Source organism: Chamaea fasciata, unplaced genomic scaffold (genome assembly GCF_029207755.1).
Source record: "Chamaea fasciata isolate MVZ Bird 193981 ecotype frontalis unplaced genomic scaffold, bChaFas1.0.hap1 SCAF_2, whole genome shotgun sequence".
Lineage (NCBI taxonomy): Eukaryota > Metazoa > Chordata > Aves > Passeriformes > Sylviidae > Chamaea > Chamaea fasciata.
This window is the reverse complement of record NW_027094087.1, coordinates 14,618,865-14,637,580: the sequence shown is the minus strand read 5'-3', so window position 1 is coordinate 14,637,580 and position 18,716 is coordinate 14,618,865. Positions and strand designations below refer to the sequence as shown.

Here is an 18,716-nt window from a genome sequence, read left to right as displayed (position 1 = left end):
GCTATTTTCCAGGAAGAAATTTTGGCCTTCTTTCCAGCTAGACAAGTGCAGCATCTCCCCTTCACACCCTGTAAGAGAACAGGACTGCAAACTATGTACGATTATAATTGCTGTAAGCTGTACTCACTTTTCTGTATGTTTCTAGTATCGTTTTTCAGAGAGAAGACAAGAAAAATCATTAAATCTGAGCATATGAAATCTGAAAACAAGTAGAAACTCTAAATTTCACAAATATTATAGTAACTTGTACACGTTTGTGGAAAAGGTACAGACTTGCAGGAAGCAAGAAAATAAGAGATCAGGAGTTCTGTTACTCACATCATGAGTATTTTGGTTTTTCCTCACAGCAGCCTGAGCTGAGGGAGGAGGAAGATTTTGGCCTAAACAACAAGTTTTATTGACATTGCTAAAGAGGCTGTCAGAGCAGATCTGTATGCAGCCTGTGAGCCAGTTCAGGAGGCCTCTCTTGGTCTCTTGCATTTTAGTTCATGCAGTGTTTCATGCTAGAAGCCTTTGATGCCTGTACCAATATAGCTGCTAAGGATTAAAGATCATTTAACAAAGGAGAAACTTTACTAGCTCATTCTGTGTCACCTCAGTGGGACTGAAACGCCAGATGTACCTCACTTTCCACCCAGTTCCCTTTCACGTTGCATCACACCTCCTCCATGTGAATGGCATGGCAAATGGCCTTCTGCTCTCCAGCAATGGGGTTAAGCAGAATCCTCCTGAATCTGAATCATGACTTTAGTGAATTGTCTTTGTGGTGCAATGCAGGTTCTGGGTTGACCAATGTAAAGACAGAAGAGATATCTGAGGTGAAGATGGATGCAGAGTTCCGGCATGACTCAGGATATGAAGTTCATCATCAAAAGCTGGTGAGTGATCAAACAGTGCTTTCCATGCATGCATTTTGAGATGCTGATTCAATCTTGAACTAGTGAGTCACTTATGGCTATGTTTTGCTTGAGTGATGTGGACACTGAAATTGCCAACAGAAAGTTAACATGTGAAAAGATTATGATTTTTCTGGTTCTCTCTTCAGTGAGAGTAAACCTGGAACAACATCACCAGGGAGGACGGAAATTGACTGAGCCTCACGTGAGAGGAAATTCTGACAGTTCCTGTCCTTGCACTGCCATGTGACTAGATGTACTTATATGGAGAATACTTGTCCCACAATCCATCTGTCTCATAGTCTCTCTGTATCATACAAGGGATACAGAGGAGGGAAAATGCTGAGTTAAAAAAAAAAAGAAAAGAAAAAGAGTTTGAGACATATAACACAGTGCAGCAAGAAATAGAATGATACAATTTCAGGAATGTAGTCCTTTCCATCAAAATAGATGGTAGTGGTTTATGCATGGAGCATAACCTTTCACAAGAATGGCTTCTTAGGATAAAAGGAGATTCTCCACTGGCCTTAATTTTAGTTTGTATTTGGCTGTATCTGTGTATTTTGTTCCTTAAGATATATGAAGTTGGTATTACTAACAGGTGAAAGGCAGGTAGGAGCAAATATTGTTCCCCATTTGAACTGTGCTTCTTGTGAACATAATAATGACAACCAAAAGCACTGTAGGTAAGAAAAGCATCTTCTAAAAGCTTTTTTTTTCACTTAATAAGCAATGAAGAACCCAGACAGCAATGTTGACTACAAACCTGTTTTGTTTCTTCTTTTTAAAGGTATATTATGTAATGAGGTTTCACTTCCATAGCTTTAAATATCCTGATATTAAACTTGAAAGCTTTTTTCCTTAATGTATACCTTAAGCTAAGTAGTGCTGAAAATCAAAATTAACATGGGACTCAAATTTGCATTTGAACTAGATAATCACTCTATGAAAAGATATTCTGCCATCTCTTTGATGCCAAGAACTGAGAATTCCCAATTTGATGAGTTAATCCAAAATGCATTAGCACTAATTTGGGAAAGTCCGACATGCTTAGCTCAGATGGGTTAAACATGCCGATGGAGCAAACCTGTGCAGGGAAGGAACTTGCAGGAATGTATGCTAGACACAGTAGTTACTGTTTGTCATAGTTTTCAGCAGTACCCTTTAGTGTGTAAGTGGTTTGATGCAATCTCAAGGAATTAGATGCTAGTAACTCCCCATACCATGGTGGCTGATGGGGAGGGCATTGCAGTCCCTTCACATGGTAATCTGTGTCATGCTTAAACTGGGACCTTTCCAGCTTTTCACAGCATTTTTTGATATACTTTTTACTAACATGGTACAACCACTATTTAAAAATTAGTGAGCTGTTTAAAAATAATTGAGTCTGAGCAGGGATGCTGGTATTGCTGAACAAGTACTAGATTGATGCTTACAAAGTCTTGCTTCCCTGCCACATACCATGTCGTATCCAATGCCCCTCTCTGTTTAGTGTTAATTCAAAAGCAGGGATAAAAAGCACTTTGATCTGTGCTTCTATTCTGTGCCATGGTAAAATTTCCTGAGACAGTCTTCTAAGGATATTGCTTTGAATTCAGCTGCACATTGTATTTTACATGCAGACCTCTGAATTGGGTTGAAATTGCATTTATTTTCTCCTTTATGGAGGTTCACATTTTGAACTGCACATCAAGTTGATTTTCATGGCTCAGAGTGCTTAAGGCTTTCCTCTCTTGTGCATGTATATTAGCTGGGGTATTTTACAGTGCTCTTGAAATAGCTTAGTAATAGAATTTCAGTCCTATGCAGATAAAATTCATGGAAGAAATTACTACTTTGCACTGGCTTATGCCAACGCTATATGTTGTCTGTACTTTCTAGTGAATTTTTAACTTTGTTTTAACACATTTCTTGCTTGTGACTGGGAAGAATATAAATATTTATACTGCATACTTTAATACCTTTCTGAGAAAGGTTGTGTTTATTAAAGAGTGCAAATGTTAAACAGCTCATTATAGTTCTCAGCTGGTTTCTTGCTTCCTTCATTTTTATTAAATACTTGTTAAAATGTTTACTCTTTCAGCATGAGGTAGTTGTATAATTCTGTGAATGTAATTTATTCTCTAATCTTTTTCACCCATTTTGGTTTAAAGTAATACTGATAACAACAACAATAATAATATTAATAATAATAGCCTGCTATTGGCATGCAGACAAAAAAAAATGTAATATATGCTCAGATGTGAAATAATCCTATATATTCTTTGAATACAGAACAGGGCAATGAAACAATCACCCATTTTTCATACCTGCTCCTGCTTATAAAAGCCAGTCTTATTACATGCATAGTAAAGCATCTTGCTGTCCTCTGTTTCGTCTTACAGTGTATAAAATTCAAGCGGATTTTCTCTGGTTTTCACACAACTGTTACCACCTAGGTCTCACAGAAGTACATCATGCAGATACATATGTACTCTCTTTACCCTGAAAAATCTTGAAGCATTCCTTGGTGGTCACTTAAATCAATGGTAGCTTTTGTTGGGTCATCACCTTTGGTGTGAGAGTTTTCTCCCAGCTGATTGCGTGCGAGTTTCACTGTCGTCCTACAGGTCCTTCACTACTTTTTTATCGAAAAAGTGCATCATAGTCCAAACAGGCCACACAGATGTAATCACAGATTACACAGATGGCCACACTCATGATTAGCATTTTGAAAATAAAGAAATGTGTGTACTCCTGGGTTATTCCTCTCAAGCCTACCACTTGTGCAATTACCTTGACTCACTTACTGAACGAGAAAAGGGAGCTACTAGCTGAGAACTGTGTGAAACTGAACATGGAGCTAAGTTCCACTTTAGCACAGCACTGCTACACCACAGGCCATATATATGTCCCAGATTGCTCCTCTCCAGCTTTCAGAGCTTTGTGGCACAGCGATCCAGATTTGAGTAATTACGAAGACATGTGGTGCCATTTAATTACTGAAGCTTCAATAGTCTTTATATTGCTGTGGCAGCAGGGCAAGCTAGTCAAATGTTCAGTAATCTTTTTTTGTTAGCCATCTTCCTTTATTTTTCTTTTGTAGGTATTCTTTGCTGAAGATGTGGGCTCAAATAAAGGTGCCATCATTGGACTAATGGTGGGAGGTGTTGTCATAGCAACAGTGATTGTCATTACTTTGGTGATGCTGAAGAAGAAGCAGTACACATCTATTCATCATGGGGTTGTGGAGGTAAGAAATTACTTCCAAGCACAACTGGTATCACCTGTGCAACTGCAACACAGTCAACACACTGCTTTATAAATATTAATTTATTAAGGAAAAAACTGTGAGTTTGCCTATGTTGGCATTGTTACATCCAGCAGCATGGAGTCGATTTGCTTTATTTAATTTAGTAAATGCAAGCACAATGTAAAACATATTAAAGTGGGTGTAAAACCACAAAACTTTCTTCTGCAACTATTTCAGACTAATCACTTTATAATGTGGAAGTTCATTTTATGAGAAATTTGACAGTAGACAATGAGAAGATAGTGCACAAGAGGGAAAATCTGTTTTTACTATTTGCAATTCACACACCTATTTCTTTATTTAGCTTTAATGTTTGAGACTGGCCCTCCCAATAGCTTGGGCTGTACACTGCAAGGATTTTCCCTAGACAGGTATTTTATTGCTCTCTGAAATCTAAACAAGATTTTTTGTTGCCATGAACAGCTTTGGATTTATGACTAATCTGAAACTCACAGTTTTGAGAAACAAATAGTATATAAGACTCTTACATAGGATTTTCAAGATGAAAATGTCTCTTCTCAGTCTGCCAAGGAAGTTTGTCGTCAGTTTACAGTAATTTAAAATACTTTATCTATTTCATGGCTTTAAGATAAGATCTCTGTAAGGAGAAAAACTTCATTATGAAAATTGGAAGGGGTTCATGTAACTCTTCTTCCTATTTAGTTTGCTGTGTGAGTGTCTGGTTTGCAAATTGTACTTGTATTAGTAAGCACTGGAGACAGTTGTATATTTTTGCCTTTTAGATTTGGTTTTTTACACTTTTGATTGAAACTGAAGTCTTGATCAAGTCCAAAGTTTATGTTGGTTTCATCTTGAGTCAAATGAACCTTGCTTTGGTCTTTCTGAAGATGCACATGCTTCATGATGCATTTGTTCCACTGTCTGGGATTATGAAAGGTCTTAAGAATTATTTGTATAAGCCTTTGTCTTAAGCCTGTGCTTGTGCATCCATGTGTCCACACTGTGGTTATCCATGTGGCTTGAAATCTTCCAAAGATAAATGGTCAGATCACCAACAGTGTGGGGTAGTTTGCACAGATAGCAAGCAAACTGTGCAGAATTTTTGACCAAGAGGCAGAAAATAGCAAACAGGAATCTCAACTTTAGCTTTAGATGTGACAGTTTTCAGCACATTTTATAGAAAATAGAAGCAGATTTTAGTATTAATCCACCAAGCTGATATCTGCTGCCAACAGTTGTGCCACCAGAGATTCTCCTTTGAGTGAATTTAATGAGACTGGAAAAACCAGGAACCTTGCTAGGCCAAAGCCCCAAATCAGACATTGAATGTAGACATACCATTATTGCAGTACACCCTTAAAATTCCAAGTGGATTTCACTTGATAGAATGACATGGCAAAGGTGATCCTGGACTTCTTCAGGCTTTCTTTGGTAACAGTAAATTTGGAACTGTTAGCCTAGAAATAACATGCATAAGCTGAATAAGTAATTAATGTCAAAATGACAGCATTGTTTAATAAATATTAAGTGATTTTTATCTGTAAAAAATTTTGCAGATAGAACCATAAAGCTTTAACGTGCAGATGTATCAAGAATGTTAGTGGATTTATAGTATCATGCTGTAGATTGTGTCACCTTGTGGATTTGCTGGCACTAGCAGACAGAATTCCTCCTTCTGCCTGACTTGCTCTGTGGTTTCACAGACTGCACAGCCTCACTGTCAGAGCTTCTTGCCTGCAAGAAAGACATAACTTCTGTTTTTGTCCTAAGCTGTCAAAAATTTTGTAGTGTTTGTATTGGGGAGAAAACAAAAACACAAGAGCCATATGCAATTGGTGTTTAATACTAAAACGTCTTCAAAATTAAGTGTTACATTCTGAAGAGAATTAATTTATTTAGCTACAGCCCACCTCTACTATACTGTGCACAGAAAGCATGGAAGAGCAAAATCGCTTGATGTAAAAATAACTGTACATCAGCTCTAGCTTGGATGAGTGTACTTTAACTAATTTGCCACCTCTTTGTTGTGCATCAGAAGTTACTGTGTGAACTTAACCCAGTGATAATGGAAGATTACAGAACAGGTCTTGTTCCACCTGTGTTCTTGTCTTCCAAAAAGTCACCTCTGTAGTACTCTCTCATTTTGTTATGATTTTTTTAACAAGTAAGTTATTAAAAATTCTGTTAGCCTTTTTTAAGGTCTGAGAATGGATATACTTGTCCTCTTTAGAAGTGTTATTTTTCCCTACACTGAGAATAAAAATGTTCCAAAGTTGTTCAGCCTCCCCAGGAAAAAACTTCCATAGTTAAGTAAATAAATGACTGAGAGATTGAAAATTACTTATTACATGTGTACACAGGGGCTCCAACAAATATTTTGAAGGATGTTTTTTTGTGAATGCACCCACCCCAGCTCTCTGCAGGACATTATTTTCTTCATGAAAGCAGGTGGCAAAACAGAGATTCTCACGTCTGCTGGGCACTGGGCAACCACTGACTGTCTCAGCTTCTCTTCTTTGAAGATACCCTGTTCAAAGTTCATTTGCTTTCTGACAGAAGTAGAACCTCCAGCAGTGACAACAGGAGGGCTTTGCAGCATGGAGCAGAGATAACACTGAAATTGCTGAAGGGTTAGATGGACAAACAGTCTCACAAGAGGTTATCTACCTGACCAAGGTGTTTTTTCAAGGGACATCACATCATAGAAAAGAGAAGTGTTGAACCAGAGCACCTACGCCTCTTACATGCTGTGTTCAGCTTCTGCCACCTCCATAATGGGTGCAGAAAGCTTCTTAACATGGTGAGGGGCTTTGGAAATTTACTGACAAGTAGTGTTCAAAATCTTTCATTTGGCAGAGTGGTACCTAGGGCAAAGGTTGTACGGAATGTGAAGAGTTTGGTAGCATCAAAGTGGGTAAAAGAGACTAGAAGAGAACACATTCAGGATGAGAGATAGCACACGTCGGTCAATGGTTAGATGGATTACCTGCAGCAGAGCTACAGGAAGGAGAGAAAGTACCAGCACTAGTTAATTTAAAGGCTGAAGGGGAAATTAAAAAAAAAAATACTTAGACTGCAAGTTGGAGCTTAACTAGATCCCTTTTATCTATAAATGCCATATTTCAGAGTTTATTGGACTTTCACTATAAACTGGTTTTATCAAAACAAAAATTTTTAATACCGTACAATTGTGCAAAGGCATTAAAAATTCAGTCTTTTTTAACTGTCCTTCCTTTTTCTTTTTTTTTTTTTTTCCTAATCTCTTTCACCTCCTTGATTTTCTTCAAAGTGTCTCATCAATTCTTTGGTCTCTTCTGCCTTGCAGTTTTCTTGATTCATTTTTGATTTATGGTGGTCTCTCCATTTCTTTCTCACAAGCAGGTTATGTTGTGTACTTACCACATTTTCTATTCATGAATAAGAAAATCTGAGTGAGAAACTTAAACTAAAATTGGTGACAGAGTTCAATACAGTATTGTTTGGAGCTTAAAGACAGAAGTCCAGCACATGTTTTGGCATTCCCCTCCTTTGCATCCTAGCCTAGTAGGGGAGCTTCCTAGTAATGAAAATAGTCTCACACAGATATTGACACACATAAAACCCTGTAATTGTCGGTAAATGCCAGAGCTTCATATGAAGTTTTAATATTATGCCAGAAGTGAAGCTGTTTGTAGGATTAGTTGTGAGACTCTCACTTCATGATTTGAAGAAGCACTGGATGCTCTGAGAGAGTGGTGATACAGTGTAGGAGAACCAGGGCTAACTTGGTGCTGTAGCAGCCCCTTCAAGAGTGAACGGAAGGGTAGCTTTTCCTCTGCACCTGCTTTTATTCTTGTTTTCTCTAAGTGCTGAAAAAGCTGCAGGAACATTTGTCGTGTTCCTGATTTGTTCTTGCCTTCACAGCCATGTTCACGACAACTTCAGCAACAGCAGAATGCTGTTAATGCTGTTAAATTCATGAGTCCTCAGGGTGGGGATTAGGCCTTTGGCACATTTGTACAAAATCTGTATGGAATGGGTTTGTTAGGCACTACTGCTGTTAAACTGCTGGCAAAACAAGTGAACAGCAATAGCATGGAGGGATTGCCAAAGATTTATTGCATATGGATCTAGATGGTGTATTTTTGTGGAGGGAGAAGTTGGTAGCCCCCAGAAAGGACAGGTAAAGCAGCAGAAAGCAGTCCAGCCCCTGGGGTAGTGGCAAAAGTGAGTGCTGTGAGGTATGGGCCTCTCCCCATCCTTCCCCACCCCTGCTGCCGGTGTAGGGGACACATAGCAGCTGGTGCAGACCCTTCTTTAAAATGCAAGCACACAGCTGTACCCTGACTGCTGAGCACATGGCTGTATAGGATGTGTTGGGATTTGGGAGTGGGAGGTTGAAGAGGAGACAGGCTGTGAAATTTCATGGGGTCCTTCTGTCCTTGATGGATCAAAATGATTGTTGACAGCCAAGCTGAGCACTTGGCATGCACATGGGCTGGCCAGGGGAAGGTTGCACCCTTGAGAAGAAAAAGGTTGTCACTTTTGGAGAGGGAAGGGCCAGGGAAAGGAAAAAATTATTCCCTCTTCCCCTCAGTTTTTCAAACAAGGGAGATAAAGCAAGAGTGACCTCGAAGCATGATCTTGCTACCTAAAAACATGTCACAGGAGTTGAAGAAATAAGTGGATTTGGGGATCATTGCATAAGAGAAGTACTACATGCAAATGTAATTTTAAAAGAAAGAAAAAGAATGCCTGTGAATTGTAGTATTAAAAGTCCAAGTTATATTGCAGAATTTGAAATACAAGGAGCACAGTGTCAGCGCAGTCAAGGGATGCTGAAAGTCTCAGGGCTCCCAGCTGTGAAAAGTTTCACAGTAGTTTGTGAGCAATATATATATAAAACGATATCTAACATTTAAGTTGGATATTTCACGAAAATGTCTAATTATTGTGTAAGAAAAACACATCTGATGGGAAATACAGTGTTGATTTAAAATGCAATTTGAGAGTCAGGACATAAAAAGGGGCACAGATATAAAAATGGATCAGAATTGGTGTAAGCAGTTCATCTGAGTTATCCAAAGTATGTGCCACACAGATAAGCATTTCTTTAATAGCAAATAAAAGCAGAAAAAGTGGAGATGGCTCTGAGAGGAGCCATTTTCTGGTGGGTCTGTGGAAAAGGTGGTTAGTACTGTTTTGTAACCTGCTACAATGAAAGAACAGCTGCAAAAATAAGCTGAACAGCCTGTGTTAGTCCCAAGCATGTGAAGAACATACCTTCAGTCTTTCCCCAGGGTACCAGGGAACAATTTACCAACATCTTCTCTCCTCACTAGGTTGAGATATTTCCATTATTACAGAGTAGATTTAAAATTGGTATCAGACATCAGTACTTCTCCTTTGCATTTTTATTAAGAGGTTAGATAGAGTAAGTTAGGGATTCTTGGGAGAATACACATTCCTTTACCTTAAAGGCTAGTTTGTTGCTGAAGGTGACTTGCTGTATTTCCAAGAGGTCATTACTTACAGGAATCCACAGGAAAATGTTCATACCTAATAATTAACAGTAGAGTTTTAGGCACCTTCCTGATTTTAGACACTGTAAAATTCACTTTTTGCCTTTGCTTTTAGAAGCTGTCAAACACTGGAGACATCAGGTAGCAAATGAAATAACTGACAAGCAGACTGTTTTCATAAGTGCTTAAGCAAGAGAGCCAGGACTTGGTAGGTTTTGAATGCACAACTTCTGAGCTCATACAGCAGAGGTAAAATACCTAATGAAGATTTAGAGGCTGTTCTCACCCACTCTAATTTGATAGAGTTTTATATTATTGTAATGTTCAGTGAAGGAAGAAAACAATTTGTGGAGATGCAGGTATTCAATGGAGAAGTCAAAACTGAGCTTTGTGCCTGTCTTCCAAGTAATCAAGAAAGGTCAATTTTTGTTAAGTATAAATACTTAAACAAGTGCAGACATGTCAAGTTTTTTATCACTAAACTGAACCAAACTCAACCTTGGAGGTAGAGGAGTTCTGTGTGAGTCTCTGCTTCCCAAGCCAGATGACAAATTCCAAAGCTGGTATTGCTGGCTTTGGTCAGCTGGTTTTGAAGTACTGCAGCAATAAAATGAGTTGCAGAGCTGTTCTTAATGCATTGTCGTCTTCTGTTCAAAAAGTGAGCCAGATGATGCTTTCTGCCCAAACACACAGGGTACAAAGTATTTTGAATGGCTGTAAAGTGGGGAAACACGGGGTATGCTGTGAATTAAGCAGGAATGTGACCCCAGTTGTCCCCTCTCCTGACAGGTTGATGCTGCAGTGACACCAGAGGAGCGCCACCTTTCCAAGATGCAGCAAAATGGCTATGAAAATCCCACATACAAGTTCTTTGAACAGATGCAGAACTAGGACATCATAACGGCTCATGAGTTGGACAGAAGAATAATTGCTTCACTGCCCATTGGTGTTCAGTTATAGAGTAATGTGGAAAGAAAGAAAAACACTCTGCTTTATTTACTCATTCTCGCCTTTTGACAGCTGTGCTGTAACACAAGTAGATGCCTGAACTTGAATTAATAAAATCAGTAATGTATTTTCTCTCTCTTTCTCTTTACATTTCAGCCTTTACACTACATTATTAATGAATGTCTTTTGTGTACTGTAAAGAGGTTAGCTGTATTTAACTAGTGCATGGATAGATTCTCTTTCACAATTATTTATCATGTAGCTCCTTAGCCAGTTGTATATTATTCTTGTGATTTGTGACAAAAATTAAGTCCTAGTTGAAACATGCTTTAAGAATTGATGGGGGATGCTTTCTGTGTCTGTGGGGTTTAGCTGTTTCTCTTTGCTGAGCATTTTTTCTGATCACTATGCATTTTAAAGTAAACCAACATTTTTTAAAAGTATTTCAGATGAATTATTGAAATTCTTTTCCTCTGCAGCTGCATTTTATTGTACGCATTGTTGCTTCTGCTGTATTAGTGATGTAGAAATCATGAGAATACACATTGGTTTCTTTGTGCCTGTTTTATGTGCACATTTTAGGCATTGAAAGGTAAACTTTATTTTCTTTTCCGTGTATCTTTTTGATCTTAAAAGAAATTATTAAAAAGAGTCCTTGTTAATTGTGAGCACTTCTGGGGGAAGAAGTGCCTGCTGGCCAAAATTAACAGGGGTCCTCTGCAGGATGATTGTGCAGAGCCATTGCTTATGAATTGATAGCTTTCTACGCTGTGTTACATAAATAAATTAAGAAAAGAATGTGTGGGCAAGAGTTTTGTTTGGAGGCAGAAAACAAAGAGTTCTGAAAGCCATTTAAACAAAATACATAGGTGTTCACACTGAGAGAGAGTTGGGATTCTACAGAGATTGTGGCACTGATAGTTGGACCAGAGCAGAAGAAAGGCAACAGTGAGACGGGGCAGAAAGTGGGGTACACCATCTTTGGCACAGCTACCCCTCTAAGATGTCTTTCTTTTTTCCTTTTCTTTTACTTTCAGTTTGTATAACAGTGTTTTAATGTAAATAAATACATTGCTGGAGGAGCCCCATTGTAGTAATGCGTTTCTGTGACAACCAGCCACATTTCCTTGCACAGAGGAGCACGACATGGATGACTAACCAACATCCCACTTTCCTGGACATCCCCTGAAGTGATTTACCAGCAAGCTCTTCCCTCTGCTCCCTGCACCTCTGCTGGCTTTCTGGCAAGATCCATACCTTGCAATGTACTATATTGGTGAAGGCAAGGAGGAGCCTCCCGGGCTGCATCCAGCCTGGTTCTGCTGCCTCACGGCGAGTGCCCAGGAGGGGTAGGGCAGCAGCACTAGGAATTTTTTCTGCAGGAAGAGGACAAAGCCATTGGTGAGCTGGGATACATAACCCCTAGGCCAGCATGTTCTCTCCATTGCCTGAGAGTTTCCTTCAGCTCCTGGCCCTCTGGGAGCACTCCTGTGGCACAGGGAGAGCACAGTTACACCACAGGACTCACCTGCCAAGACAGATGAGACCACAGTGGATGAGTGGACCTGGGGATCTTCAAGATGGCTTTTGTACCAGACCAAAATAAGGACTGTTTGAACTTGGAAATGGGTTCTGGAATAAAACTGGAGGGGTGCATTTGTGAAAAAGAAAGTGAATTACTGTTTCTTTAGTTAATGGGTTAGATAAAGCAGGACTGAGGGAAGAACTAGGAGCAGAATAAAGACATCATGATCTCTTGAGGGAAAGCCTCTTGTAAGTCAGTTTGTGTGCGAGCCATGGCATCCTCTTCTTCAGCCTCACTGGCTGCTTTTGTCTCAGCAAGCAAGATGAGGCATGGCTGCAGTGGGGCTGCACAGCTCAGACAAATGGCTGAGTCACTCCTGACTTCAACTAGAAGAAAGCAATAGTTTCCAGTCTTGTTACTCAGTAGTCCTTCCCCATCCATGATCTTACACAAAACCTCACCTGTTCAGGTAATTCACATGGCCTAGAACACAGCCATGCTGGCCAGGAGAGATGTTCAGTCAGTGAGGGAATAACCAGGTCAAGGAGTTTCGGAAGCCATCTGTGGAGATTCGGGATGATGAGGTGGGACTTACTACTCTGAACCAGTAGTGGGAAAAACTGCAGAGCTCCCCATTGCCTGTTACCAACCACAGGTTTATTCCCTTTGCTCTTCTCTACTGGTGTCAAGGGAATTCACCTCAAGGGATCAGAGCACTGGAAGTGATTGGTGTTACTTGCACGCCCTGGAGTACCAGTGTGCTACAAAAACTTAGAAAATACCCCTGAGGATTTACCTTCTTCAATTTTAAAACTAAACTGGTTGGGCCAGAATAATGTGTGATGATGAGCAGAGGCTGCAGGCCCCCAACTGCTCAAAAAAAAATCTTTTACAAGTATTTAGGTTTAAGCTTGTGTCTGTTTTTGTAGGTGTTTCTATATAGGTCACACATATCACTGAGAAAAGAATACATAAGACTGTCTTCTGTGCGCATGTCCAGTATCATAGAAGAAGATCCCATTTCAGCGGGAAGGCAGGATGTAATTCAATCTAGCCTAGTCTCATTAGAGAGGGATTATCAAAATTCCTTTTAGAGGAAGCTGGAGTAATCCATAAGATACAGAAAGCCACTGGCCTTTAGAGCAAATACCACTTGTAATACCTTAATCCTGTGCAGTCCCAGTTATAGAAAAGAGCAATTGCTTTGAACACCAACTCGCAGACAATCAAGTCTCCTGGTGTGGGATTATGTGTCCAGTGAAATGCTGGTGCTGCTCTTGCTACTTGTGCACAAGCTGTGAGTAAATTGCTGTTTTATGCACTGATTAAGTGATCAGGTTTTACAATTCCCTCCACACACACTCTCCTGAAAGAAAGGCAATAAATGCACACCATGACATGCATGGAAAGCACAAGGCATGAACAAAATTCCCAGAACTTCAAGAGAAACACTCCCACAACTGCTCCAACTCTGGAAGCCAATATTCCCAGGTAATAGTGGCAGCATCCTGCCCACCTCTAGCCATGCAAGCTCCTTATTGTGGAAAGATTATATTAGGTATGAACAAAAATAGTTTGACAGGCTCATAAAGTAGAAAAGAAGACAAAGGAGAGTAGCTGAATGCCTTGCTTCTAAGTGTGGGATTGATTTGGTATCACTCTCTTCAGCAGTAAACCAGGCAGGACCACTGCATGCATCTGAGGGCTGGAAACAAAATGCTGTTCACTAGCTCTGAGGAAATTATTCTTGGAGGGGTGAGGTAATAAATAAAATTAAAATATCCCTGTCTGTTGAGATGATATATTAAATGGGTGAAGTTTCCTAGACTCTCTGTTTCAACAGAATGTGGTTAGAGAGTGTTTGCACTGCAGGTTCATCAGCAGAACTGGTGAGTGGTCCCTAGCCAGCAAGAGTGGTGCCAGGCAGGGATGAGGGCCAGCCTAAGCTTCCTCAGCTCTTGGGGTATGCTGTTGATCTTGCTTTGGCTTGCTTGTATTGGCTCACTCAGGTCAATGAGTACCAGGTGCAAGATGATGCTTCAAACATTTTCAGGCATATGGTAGTGGAGCCAACCTAAAAAATGTGCCATGTTCTGTATTCAGTATTGGCTTCCGAATCAAACTGGAGAACCAACATCTGGGGATATGGTTTAGGGGTGATTATGGTGGTGCTGGGTTGATAGTTGTACTAGATGATCTTGAGGGTGTCTTCCAATCTTGATGATGCTGTGTGTCTCTGACTACATGGTGATCTAGGAAAAGAAAATCAAGGCTCTGTGTTGCCTTTGCAGACAACACCTCACAGCAGCTGTATTTTCCTCTAGGTCTCTTTTGATCTTTGCACACCTCCAAAGTCTCCATCCTCATTGTGTCTGCACTTATCAGAGCAATTTTAGGGCCTTCACTGTGTAGCCAAATGGCTCATTTTTATTGTTCAAACTAATGTTTTTTGTGGGCAGTAGACAAACTGCCTGTTAAAGTGCCTCCAGGCAGGATGCATGAAAACACCCTAATGATACATAAGAGCAGGTTACAAATAACATTGTGGAATTCTATTTCTCTGCACTTTTTCCATCACTTGAAAATGAATGGCTCAATTAAGTCATGCTACAATGGCTCTTCTCTCTCATTGTTTTCCTGCAATTATCTATTCATCTTCCTTTCTGCAAAAAGCAAGCACCGAATATTCCCCACAAATTTCTACAGTCCTGAGAAATTTATTTGGCTGACTACACAGCAAAAATCTTTCAAGGTTCCAAATAGAAGTATTCAGATTTATATCGAAGTAATGAAATATTCTGACTTTAATAGGATTCTTAGTTAGAGCTGAATTTGGATACTGAATTAGAAAGCAAGTCTCCCTAACTAGTGCCTCCCATGTATGGTCTTCAGCATCTGTTGGGAGGAGACACCATAGGAGCTGGGCCTGTTTAGTCTGGAGAAGACTGAGAGGGGATCTCATCAGTACAAAAAAGATACCTCAAAGTAGGTTTTCAGGAAGACAGTGGCAGAATTTTCAGTGGTGCTCAGTGACAGGATGAAGAGTAATGGCTATAAACTGAATCATAAGAGGATCCACCTCAACACAAGGGGGAACTTCTTTCCATGGAAAGTGGCAGAGCACTGGAACAGGCTGCCTAGAGAGGTCCTGGGTTCTCCCTCTCTGGAGGCATTCCAAACCCATCTGGACATATTCTTGTGTCATCTGCTCAAAGTGCCTCTGCCTGGGCAGGGAGGTTGGACTGGATGATCTCCAGAGGTCCCTTCCAACCCTGACAGTTCAGTGGTTCTGTGTTTGTAACCTAGTTTCTCTAAGGAAGATCATTTTCTCTAAGGAGAAAAGCATCCACAGCTTTGAAAAATTTCAGATAGGATACCACTTAGGTCAAAGGGTGATTGTTGTCTTGGGTTAATTTTCTGATGATACTTTATTCCTTAGTCATCTGCTTTATGCCAAGAAATGGCTGTGGTATCTTTAAGATGAACCAGGGGGTGGGGCTGTAGCTTGGGAACGCTCTGTTCAAACTCTGTTTCTCCAGTGTGCTCTGGACAGTGTGGACCAGGGACGGTGCATTGTTACTTTGTTGGATTGGGTTTTTTGCTTGCTTAAAGCAAGAAGTTTTTTCCCTTCCTCCCCCTAGCCTGGAGGCTGTACTGGGAATCCTCCCAGCAGCTTTTTGGTTTTTTTGTTCCCTTGAACTGTTTTTGGCTTGGCTTGGTTTTCTTTCTGGCCCATCCAGGGAGCCAACGGTACCACCCTGAGCCCAAGACCTAGGAGGAGCTGAACCAACATGAGAAAGGACATTAAAATCCAGCAACTCTGGCTGCTGTGAGGAGAATACCCACACCAGAAATTCAACGTTTCCCATCTGCTTTGCTCCGGGCTGCTGTGTGAACTCCTCTTCCCCTTCCCAGGGACAGAAGGGAACAGTCGCCATTTTGTTTTCCAGGCCACATGGTAAGCCCATGTATTTTTCTTCTTTGGGCATTTTTTGACGGTTTATTTTTCTTCTGCTGGGGGCAGGAGGTGGGGGGGGGGAGGGGAGGGGGGGAGGGGTAGAGAGTAAGTTCTGGGAGTTCATACCTAGCATTTTTTCAATCTTTTCTGTACATTGCACGCACATGACCCCTCCCCCCCCCTTTTTTTTTCCTTCACTTTCACCCACTGGGACCAATTCCTCTCACTGGCAGAAGAAAAAGGAGGGAGTTATTGAACCTCTTTTCTCTTTAGAGGAAACTCTCATTCCAGGGCCTTTTCTCCTGCAATTTGTCTCCTAAACCAAGACAATTGGTCTTCTTAAATGCTGCTAATTAATAAATAAATGAAAGAGAGAGAGACAGAGAAAGAAAACTACATGGCACAGGGCAGACACAGCTCAGCAGGGGCTGACCAGTACCTGCAGGAACAGATACTTGAAATAACTGTGACACTGATGCTGGTCCAAAATAGGTTGTGGAAATTATGGTTATTTTGAATCCCACACTGAGTCCATCTTACTGTGCCTAAGCACTACTTCAGGATGTAACTCTGGGGTGTGTTTCAAGCACAGGATCTTTTTTCCATTTAATTAGGATGAGAGGGCTTGGAAGAAACAGGCAAAATCCTATTTCCCCATATATTGCTTCTCTAAGAACCTTTTATGAAGAAAGGTCTGCATTTCTCCAGCTACTGCACAGAGATGACAGCAAACTCAAGCTACGGCCAGCAGCAGTCCCTGCCTGGAAGGCAACTGAACTCTGGAGTCTTAACTTGACTCTAGAGTCCCTTGAGAAGGAAAAAAACCCAAACCTGTGATAAATATATTGTAGCATTCACTTTTGCAATTGTTAGAGTGAATACTATGTGTTTTAAAATGTTGACTTTTGTAAGACTAATTCTGCTGAAGTTTAGAGTTCTTTTAATGTGAATGCTGTATTGTAATACCAATGTTGGTGAAGAGTTGTTGTAATGTTAACATTTAACCAATGAAGGAATCTAAACCTCTTGAATGTATTGAAAAGTAACAAATGACCGCAACGAAGACCACTGCGCACGCTCCAAATAGGCGGGGCAGAGGATGAACTATGTTAAAATGTTTGAATATGCATGATCATTTATGAATGTGTAGTTGGCTGATGTAATTCCCAGGGTATATAAGGAGTATTGCTGTGTTCACTGGTGTTCCTCTGGCTTCAGCTAAGCAGCCAGTGCTGTTCCTTTTGCTTTATTGACTTTGTCCCCTATTGTCCCTTATTAAATTCTCTTTAAATTTTAATTGAGTAGTGGGCTTTGTTAATCACAATTGGACACTTGTCCAGGATGTCTTGTCTCCATGGCCCCAGGAAATTTCGAGTGAGAGGCACGCCCTGCCAATTTTGGTGGCTCGATTGGCGATTGCAGGCTGTCACCCTGTGGACAAAAGGGGACTCATAAAGCCAAAGAGGGGGAAGGTAAAGGCTCTCTAAAAACTCTCAGTATCTGTCCCACAATTCTTGTGCACAAAGACCCAGACAGGAAAAGGGACTGTAAGTACTGCATGGGGGTGGTGTACAGGGGATTGACTCGTGTGTGTGTGTGAGACGTGAAGTGGACAGTCCGGATCTGCAAAGCCAGTGCAGTCTTTCTAGCCATGGTTCCATATTTCTGCAGAGACTAGCCAGCAAAGAGATGAAGCAAAATGCAAAGAACGAGTGATTCCCCAGGGTATCTGAGCTAGAACCCAGGGAGGGGTTGGACCCCTCCTACAGAGACAGGAGAGGGAGCAATTTCCTAGGCAGTCCACTGGGAAGTAGGGGACAAAAGTAAGGGTCCCTAGTTTCAAAAAGGTTGCCAGATTGAGGGTTGGGATCCATGAAGGCTAGGAAAATTCCTCTAGACAAGAAGTGTGGATTTGAAGGTTAGGAAAATATCCTAAAGATCCTATATTCAAGAGCATCTGGAGATGGCAAATAACCTTTGAGATTTTGATCATATGCCCCAAATTAGAGCATTTTTAAATTTAAGAAGTAATTCCCACGGTTGAAGGTTAATAAGTGATTTGAAAATAAAGGTACCTTATTGTGGTGTTGCTATTTATGGGGAATGAAACAGAGAGTATAATGGAACTGATAAAGGAGCCTGGTATTTTAGGCCTGATCAAGCAGAAACCATGGGAGAGACTGACACAGATAAAGGCTCCCTGGGGTAGAAGTGACCAAGAAACATGTTGTGAAACTTCCTCATTATTACCAAGTAACTGATGTCATAAAGAATGTATAACTAATGAGAAATTGTTACCAAAAATAGAATCCTATATAAGTGCCATACAAGAAAAACCCTATATAAACACCTTGTATGCTCAATAAATTTGGCTTCTGATCAGAACTCTAAATGTCTCCTCCTCTCAATCGCCGATAGTTAATTTGTTATTATAGTGGAGGGAGTGGGAGAGAGTGAGATGTCATGGACACAGGGCAAGTGTGGGATGGCTGCAGGGCTCTGTCCACATTCTGTGACCCAGTGATGGGAGAGGCTGGAAAGGGGCAGCGGGAGTGTAGGTTATGTCAATTTTTGGTTTGGAGTTCAGCCTTGTTGTGAAAGGAGGTGGATTGTGTTGCTGGAGAGGAAAGATTTT

The 18,716-nt window shown here is 40.6% G+C and overlaps 1 protein-coding gene across 7 annotated transcripts in view; it reads left to right on the top strand.

The window, feature by feature from the left end:
• APP (amyloid beta precursor protein) overlaps positions 1-11,680 on the top strand; it is a 228,305-nt gene extending 216,625 nt beyond the window's left edge. For all 7 annotated transcript variants that reach the window (XM_066208645.1, XM_066208622.1, XM_066208658.1 and 4 more), the window contains 3 exons: positions 778-878; positions 3,982-4,128; positions 10,440-11,680. In XM_066208645.1, coding sequence (XP_066064742.1) covers positions 778-878; positions 3,982-4,128; positions 10,440-10,541 — 350 coding nt within the window. In that variant the 3' untranslated portion in view covers positions 10,542-11,680. The remainder of the gene's footprint in view (positions 1-777; positions 879-3,981; positions 4,129-10,439) is intronic.
• Positions 11,681-18,716: the final 7,036 nt, after the last annotated feature.